This window comes from Bubalus bubalis, chromosome 4 (assembly GCF_019923935.1).
Source record: "Bubalus bubalis isolate 160015118507 breed Murrah chromosome 4, NDDB_SH_1, whole genome shotgun sequence".
In the NCBI taxonomy this organism is placed as follows: Eukaryota; Metazoa; Chordata; class Mammalia; order Artiodactyla; family Bovidae; genus Bubalus; species Bubalus bubalis.
Genome location: NC_059160.1, coordinates 94,755,199 through 94,763,720, shown reverse-complemented (window position 1 = coordinate 94,763,720; position 8,522 = coordinate 94,755,199). Strand labels below are relative to the sequence as shown.

The following is an 8,522-nucleotide window of genomic DNA, read 5'->3' as shown; positions in this document are numbered from 1 at the left end:
GTGCCACAGCTGTAGAGTCCACATACCACAACTGGAGAATCCACACGGCGCAACAGAAGATCCCGCATGCAACTAAGATCCTGCAACTAAGACCCAGTGCAGCAAAAAAAAAAAAAAATCCTGGCCCTTCCTTTCCTGAATGCCTGGGGAGTGTTCATTTGTAGCCCCAGAGGATAGCCTAACCCTTTCTTTATTCATTCACTCTGCTCGTCTAATCTGTCCCTACTTTCCTGGGGAGATAGATATTAATTTAATGATCGCTTAAACAAAAATAAAATTCTACCAGTAATAAGTACCGTGAAGGAGGGAAACTCACACCCTGGTAGTTACTGTGAACATGTTTTTTTGTTTGATAAATAGCATGTATTTTAACAACCATCATGATTTAAATAAAAGATCCCATATACACAAAATCAAGACAAGGTCTGGCATATAGGGAGCCTGGGGCTGGCTCCCTTGGCACATTCCAGGCCAGGGGGAGTGCTGGCACCTTGCTTTCCTGTTAACTGGTTTCCCAGAAGTTCCAGTTCCCCAAAACAAATGTATTCAGAATAGGGAAATGGGGAGGGGAAACCTGGTTTGTTCCCAGGTCCAATGCTGAACCAGGTTCCCAGAGCCAATCCCTGACCTCAAATAAATAAGGCCCCTGCCAGGCAGCAGCCTCCTCAGCAGCACCAAGCAGCCTGCCCAGGGAAAACGGATGCTGCTACAGCCCCACCATGAAATTCCTCTGCGTCCTGCTTCTGGCCAACTTGGCCGCCACCTCTCTCGCCATCCTTAACGGTGAGTCTGGCTTCCATCAACCTCCCCCTGGCCCCTGGGGTCATTGAGCCATGGCTGGAGAGACCTCAGTGCTCCAAAGGCCTTTCCTTAATCCTTGTGATGTGTTGTGTGAAGAGGTCGGGAGATGCGATCAGAACCAAACATTCACACCTGGATAAACTTAGGGACAGAGGCAGGGGGCTAGGACACATGACCCCAGGAATCCCGCACCCTAGAAAACCTGCGGCTGGGGCCAGAGGGCCAAACGGAACCCAAATCAGGGCAGACTACGGGTCAACAGAGATTCAGATTAGATTCCAGGTTCAGATGATGCTGGAAACCCCCGGTAGAGTCACTACCCCACCATGGAGCTTTCTACTTTCCTCTGTACAGTGAGGCCAACATACGTTCAACAGCTATTTATTGAGCACCTAATGTATGCCAGACACATAGTTCTGGATGCTTGGAATACACTCTCAAAATACAGAGATCTCAGTCATCATTGAGATTACACCCTAGCGGAATAAACCAACAGTAAGCACATTTACGGAGAAGGCGATGGCACCCCACTCCAGTACTCTTGCCTGGAAAATCCCATGGACGGAGGAGCCTGGTAGGCTGCAGTCCATGGGGTCGCTAAGAGTCAGACACGACTGAGCGACTTCACTTTCACTTTCCACTTTCATGCATTGGAGAAGGAAATGGCAACCCACTCCAGTGTTCTTGCCTGGAGAATCCCAGGGACGGGGGAGCCTGGTGGGCTGCTGTCTGTGGGGTCACACAGAGTCGGACACGACTGAAGTGACTTAGCAGCAGCAGCAGCAAGCACATTAAATAAAGGCCAGTGTGTTAGAAGTGCGAAGGAAAACATAAAATATGGTAAGGGAGAGAAGAATGCTGGGGCAAAAGGGGCTGCATAAGAGCATCTCACATGTTAAATGTCTTCAGACCTTCAGAAAATTTAACCGTCTTATTTTTCAGAGCCAGAAGATGAAACCCACCTGGAGGCTCAGCCCACTGATGCCTGTAAGTCTCACACTGGCATCCTTTAAAGTAAGTCAGTGGTGGTAAAAGATTGTTCAGTGAGTGACGAACAACGACAAATTCTCCATCTGAGAAAGAGGTGGAGCAAAGAGAACCCTTTCTGATGTTGAATCTTAATCCTTCCTACAGCACTAACTGGCCAAGCTCTAGGGGCCAGAAGCTCTTTGAACAGCACTTCATGCTGGTTATTCATTGGAGATGGGTATGGGGACTACATCTCACACCTGAATGCTAGCAGGTGAGGAATTTCAGCTCACCCTGAGGTGAGGATGCTTCTGGGGCTCCTCGGTCCCAAGCTCCCTATCCCACAAAAATCTTGAACATTGCAGGATTCTGCTTTGTGGATTATCCATAAATATGGTTTAGTCTCAGGCTAACTTCCTACACACACACACACACACACACACACACAATTTAAGCGGCAAAAGCCAGAGAAGGCAGACTCAAGCAATACCCAAAATTCAGGGAAAAAAAACTGAACCCCCTCCTATGTGCTAGACAATGGGACAGGTATTTACATAATTATCCTCTTTTCATTAGGAAGGTAAATTTGCTAAAAGTGCAGTTCCTAGTCAAAGGCATCCAAAACCAGGTACTTGTGGATTTGGATGCTGGCATGGGACACCAACCCTGCTCTATGATAACTGGGCAATGACTCAACCCTGGTGGCCACCAGTGTTAAGGGAGATAACAGAGCACTCCTCATGTGCTCTTTCTCTGCCCTCACCTCCTCCATCATCTTGTTCCCAGCTGCTCAGTTCATCAGAAACCTCCAGATCTCCAATGAGGACCTTTCTAAGGAGCCTTCCATCTCCAGAGAAGATTTGATTTCCAAAGAGCAAATTGTGATCAGATCTTCCAGGCAACCACAGAATCAGAATCCCAAGCTGCCTCTGTCCATAGTCAAGGAAAAACATCTGAGAAATGCTGCCCTTGGATCAGAAGAGACTACAGAACACACTCCCAGTGATGGTAGGAGATGGGGAACGTGGGAAGGGGCTGGGCAAACAGTAAGCAGCAAAAGGGGGTGGAAGTGGTTAGGTTAGAAAGAGAAAGGAAGCTGTAGCAAAAAGGAATGAGAGAGGAATTGAGAGAGTAGCATTGAAATATATACGGTACCATACATAAAGTGGACAACTAATGGGAAGTTGCTGTACGACACAGGGAGCTCAACCTAGTGCTCTGCGACAGCCTAGAGGGGTGGGATGCAGTGGGAGGTGGGAGGGAGGGAACATATGTGTACCTATGGCTGATTCATGTCGATGTATAGCAGAAGCCAATACAACCTTGTAAAGCAATTATCCCCCAATTAAAAATAAATGAAAAAAATTTTTTTAAGAAATGAGAGTTAAAAGCAAGTCAAAGAACCCATTAGTTGCCTTTGTTGCTGGAGTGTGGGGGAGCAGTGAGGGTGAAGGGCAATAGCTCTACCCTGACTTTTCTCTCCCGTTATTCCCCAGCATCCACCACAGAAGGAAAACTGATGGAGCTCGGTCATAAAATCATGACGAATCTGGAAAACACAGTGAAAGAAACCATAAAATATCTGAAAAGCCTATTCTCTCATGCCTCTGAAGTCGTGAAGCCGTAGTAAGGGGGATGCCCACAGCCCAGGTGGGCCGCCGCAAGTGCCTGCAGCACCCGCACCTCTTGCCCCATCACCATCTTCTCTTAGCTCCTCAAGTCCTTTATTAAAGCATTGCATCCCAAGCCTGGCTCTGTGTTGGCTTTGTAGCACCAGGAAAGAAGGCCCAAGGCCCCCACTCTACCAGGATTCTTCCTTTAGTCTACCCATTCCTTTGATTGTAAACTCCTCCTCCTCCACCGGCTTCCCCAGTGGCTCAGTCAGTAAAGAATCTGTCTGCAATGCAGGAGACCTACGTTCAGTCCCTGGGTGGGGAAGATTTCCTGGAGGTGGGCATGGCAACCCACTCCAGTATTCTTGCCAGGAGAATTCCATAGACAGAGGAGCCTGGCAGGCTATAGTCCATGGGGTTGCAAAGAGTTGGACACAATTGAGCAACTAACACACACTTACTTACTTCCTCCTCAGTTTACAAATGTGTTCAAGTCTCCACATCCCAAAATATTCTTTGTGAAGTCTTGGCCCTTCTCTCCAGCTGCCCCTCCACCTCACACATCACTACCCCCAGACCCCCTCACCCACCATGCCCACCTCACTGGCCTGCAGTCTGCCTTGCCCACCCACCAGCCTGCAGCAACTGCTCTCCCAAAGCCCACTGAGCCCAGTGAACCCTGTGCCTGTTTCACAGTCCTGATGCTCTTCACTCTGTCTGTAGAACTGGACAGAACATTCTAGAATGTTCTTCTCAGGGAGATGCTGCACTGCCCTGGTTCTCCGAGCTCCAGGTTCAGGTCCCTGCACATTCTCTGACTGCATGCTGTGCTCCCAGGCCCCATCCAGGAAGTGCCTTCTCATTCCTTCTTCACTTTTCGTCCTCATCTATACCCTCATCTGCCAAGACTTCTGCTTCAACTCAGGGTGGGCGACTCCATCTATACACACAACAAACATCCACCAAGTGCTTCCTACGTGCCAGATTCACCTACAAATGTGTGCCAATCTCCCTCAACTGCAGCCAGATTTCACTGTCAAGGCATATGGAACTCATTGTGGGGGAAAGAGCATGGGAAAATAAAGTAATAAATCTCTTTTTTCTTGCAACTGGAGAGAAGACTCTTCAGGACAGATAGGATGAGAGGAAGGGAGACGTGAGATAATAGAAAATGTGTATATTGGTCTCTGCCCCTGGTTCTTGGCACAGAGCTCCTGAAACCCTCATAACTTCCTAAGTGATGAGCACATTTAGGAGCATCCCTTATTCTAACATTTGGTCTTTGGCCCCATCTATGACACAGGGCCCCTAAAACCCTTGTAAATTCCTAAGTGATAAGGGCACTAGGAACATCTTTCTTTGTATTGAGGCAGCTCTGGGTGAGCTCCTGGATGGCAAACCATGGTTAGAAGCTGGGAATTTTCAGCCCCTCCCCCCACTTGTCCAGAGTGAGGGCAGGGCCTGGAAATGGAGTTAATAATTGATCATGCCTATGTGAGGAAGCCTCCATAAAATCCCGATAGTGCTGGATTCAGAGAATTTCCAGGTTGGGAACACATCCACGGACCAGAAGGGTGTGCAGCCCAACTCCACAGGGACGGAAGCTCCTGCCATAAGGACCCTCCCAGACCTCGCCCTGTGTATCTCTCCACCTGGCTGTTCATCAGTATCTTGTATTACATCTTTTAATAAGCTGATAAATGTGTTTTCCTGAGCTCAGACATCAGGGCCATTATGTGTTCAGAATCTAGTGCATGGCTATTTGTAGGGGTTTTTTCAGGGCTAGGGTGGAGGCCAAGAAACTCTTAGTGAGAGCTCAGGGTGCAAGAGAAAGATATTGTGGAAATGCCTCATGAGTGCACAGAGGCTCTCTAGTGCTGCTACACCTGCTGCTTGGGGAAGAGCCTGTCTGGTCGGTGCTCCTCTTGAATGTGCTCTTCAGTGGGCAGCTCATGGCAGAACAGGGGCAGAAAGCTAGCTTACTCAGTCAGGGCAGAATACAGTTGGAACACAAGAGGTGATGGCCAGGCATCTCCACGAGTTTCCTCCTGACAGGTGGGGGCACTGAGCTCAGCCAATCAAGTTGCCAATGCTTGCACCGCACATAGGAGAAACTCAGTGGTATCTGAGAGAGTAGCACCTCACCAGGATGCTCTCAGTCCATACCATCTCTTTCCCAACATGTGAATTTAAACTCCAACTGAGAGAAACCTCCAACTGTTACGGAGTCCAAGCTCCCTCTGCTAGCCACATGATAGGCCAATGAATCGGAGACAAGGTGTTGAGTCAGCTCACCAAGAAGACGGCAGACTAATGTTTCAAAATAACCACTTTATCAGGGTCTGGATGCCAGGTTCTTTTGCAGATCAGAGATGGGGGGAGGTGAGGAAACAAACCATGCTGCTGTTGCTGCTGCTGCTAAGTCGCGTCAGTCGTGTCCAACTCTGTGTGACCCCATAGACGGCAGCCCAACAGGCTCCCCTGTCCCTGGGATTCTCCAGGCAAGAACACTGGAGTGGGTTGCCATTTCCTTCTCCAATGCATGAAAGTGGAAAGTGAAAGTGAAGTCGCTCAGTCGTGACTCTTAGCAATCCCATGGACTGTAGCCTACCAGGTTCCTCCGTCCATGGGATTCTCTAGGCAAGAGTACTGGAGTGGGTTGCCATTGCCTTCTCCAAATAAAGGCCATTAATCTTGTAAATATCTCCTAGAATGGCAAGGGGAGGGTGAGGGGAGGGGAGAGGGATGAGTTAGTTTCTTCCTTCCTGCCATCTACAGGTAGACAGGGTTCTGAACAAAGGCACTTTAGTTTAACAGCCAGGCAGAGTGGCCGGATTCTGAGGCAGACCATTACGTATGATTATAATAACAAAAGCAATGGAAAGCAAGTTAAAGAAACAGTTCCATCCTGGAGTCAGAATTGGCTTTTCTCTGCAACACAATGGAGGATTGATTTGGGTGTTAATTTTGCCATAGCGGGATGAGGCCATGCCTACTATGCCTTCTCTCAAAGAGGGGCACTTAAGATATTTTGTCATCCTGCAATACATAGAACTTTAAAATAATTCTGCCGGTAGTCCCAATTTAACTCCGAGGTGACCACATCTATTTCCTGATTAATTCCCCTTTGTGTATGTTTCATCTTCTCAGTGACTATGTGTCCTGACGCTGCAAATTCCTGGGTGTGGGCATGGGCAATACACGCACCACTCAAATAACCGTGTCCGTTTAAAAGTTACCTACCTAATGACACCCACACTGCTCCCACCAAACCACCTGGTCCTTTCCTCCCTCTTGCTGGGCAACTGTCTACACTAGTTTCCTGGGTCCATGCTCCCTCTAGCGGCCTCACTCCACTTTGCATTGTCAAATCTGCCCATTCGTCCTCCTTGATCTAGAAATGAATATTGTGCTCCTTTCTAGTTCTGCCCTTAAAATCATTGAGGTGTGAAAATACTTCCTTTTTCTCTTCATGCATCCCAAGCATACTCTCTAAAAACTCAACATTTTTCTCAAGAAAATCTTCTCTTTTCCCCTAGTTTGAGCAATAGAACTTCCTTCTTTTTCTCCTTCCCCTTACTTGCTGACTTTTCTCACTACGAGACCAAGACTTGTATCTCACATGGACCCCATGCCTGCTTGATTTCCTGAATAAGTCTGATTTCTAGAGACAGAATGTTCCAGGTACAAGATTTGTTCATTTCTCTGTTATCTTTCAGTTTGTGATAATTCCAAATTGAGGTTTTTTTCCACTTTCACACACATTAGCATTTTCTTCATAAGAGGGGTCCTGGTCTTTTTATCAGTATGAGATCCACCACACCTCTGTGGTTAATCCCACAGCAAGTTGAACAATGTCTGAATACACAGGGCCAACTTAATAAAGGTACAACTCCAAGCCAACTTGAAACTGTGTAGCAGGAAATAATTCTAGGAACCTGGGGACAGGCCATAAGCAAAACCCCTCCATGCTTCCTTCTGTGACCCTAAGTGAAACTCATAACAGCATAGATAATCAGGATCTAGGACACTCAATTGAGCTTCACTTACTCATGCTCCTACTAAAGATAAGCACAAATAATCTGAAGTAAAATTAAGTTTTGTGCTCTGTACCCACATGGAACTGTGATCATTTCTTTCCAGCTTCAACTGTACCTATAAAGCTACAGGCCAGAGGTTACTTCAGAGCCTTTTGCCTTTTTAAATCCACTGTACTGGATCCTCATAGGCTTCCCCAGTGGCTCAGTTGTAAAGAATCTGCTTGCAATGAAGGAGACTGAAGAGATGGGAGTTTGATCCCTGAGTCGGGAAGATCCCCTGGAGGAGGCCATGGCAACCCACTCCAGTATTCTTGCCTGGAGAATCCCATGGACAGAGGAGCCTGGCGGGCTACAGAGTCCATAGCGTCACCAAGAGTCAGACATGACTGACATGACTGAACACACAAACACGCAGGTACTGGGTCCCCAAAGGCCAGTCCTTGATTTTACCATCAGGGCCATAGGAAGGCCCATCATGTTGTCATCCCTCCCCACTCTGAATCTGGTCAGTGGAGAAAGCACCCAGAGAACAGAGGGCAGAAGTGAGGCAAAGTATCAGTTTATTAATGACCATACCACAACCCACAGCACTCTGACCTCTCTGGCCAGCTGAGCTCGAGAATACAATTGAGACACAAGACTGAAGGGGGCCTCCTCTCCTTCCTGCCTGCCTAAGCCACTGCCCAGAGAGGGAAACAGCAGACATTCACAGGGGAGAGGCGGGGCGGGGAAGCCTATCCAAGTGTTTATGTTTGCATTAGGAGAGGGCAGCAGAGAAAGAGACAGTGCTATTCAGGAACGTTCCTGTTTACGCATCAACTCCACTCCTGGGTGAAACATGGTCCGAGAAATGTTCTGCCTTACCAGCTGCCATGGAGTCTCATCCCACAGCCACTGAGAGAAAAATTTTTTCATCTTTTATTAGTTTTCTCTTTTTTGTTGAAGCATAGTTGATTTACAATGTTCTGTTAGTTTCTGGTGTGCAGCTAAGTGATTCAGGTTTATATATAAAGATATGTATGTACATCAGTTCAGTTCAGTTGCTCAGTCGTGTCGGACTCTTTGCAACCCCATGAATCACGGCACACCAGGCCTTCCT

General features: G+C 47.7%; 1 protein-coding gene across 2 annotated transcripts; it reads left to right on the top strand.

Moving 5' to 3' along the window:
* The first annotated feature begins 625 nt into the window (after positions 1-625).
* LOC102399155 (glycosylation-dependent cell adhesion molecule 1) lies at positions 626-3,516 on the top strand. Of its 2 annotated transcripts, XM_006063685.3 has the most exons (4): positions 626-783; positions 1,744-1,788; positions 2,557-2,778; positions 3,267-3,516. In XM_006063685.3, exons 1-4 carry the CDS (start codon positions 720-722, stop codon positions 3,395-3,397), a joined length of 462 nt encoding a protein of 153 aa, XP_006063747.2. In that variant the 5' UTR covers positions 626-719; the 3' UTR covers positions 3,398-3,516. The 2 variants fall into 2 exon arrangements, with proteins under 2 accessions (XP_006063747.2, XP_044797743.1); XM_044941808.1 differs by lacking the exon at positions 1,744-1,788 and having other exon boundaries at positions 645-783.
* The last annotated feature ends 5,006 nt before the right edge of the window (positions 3,517-8,522 follow it).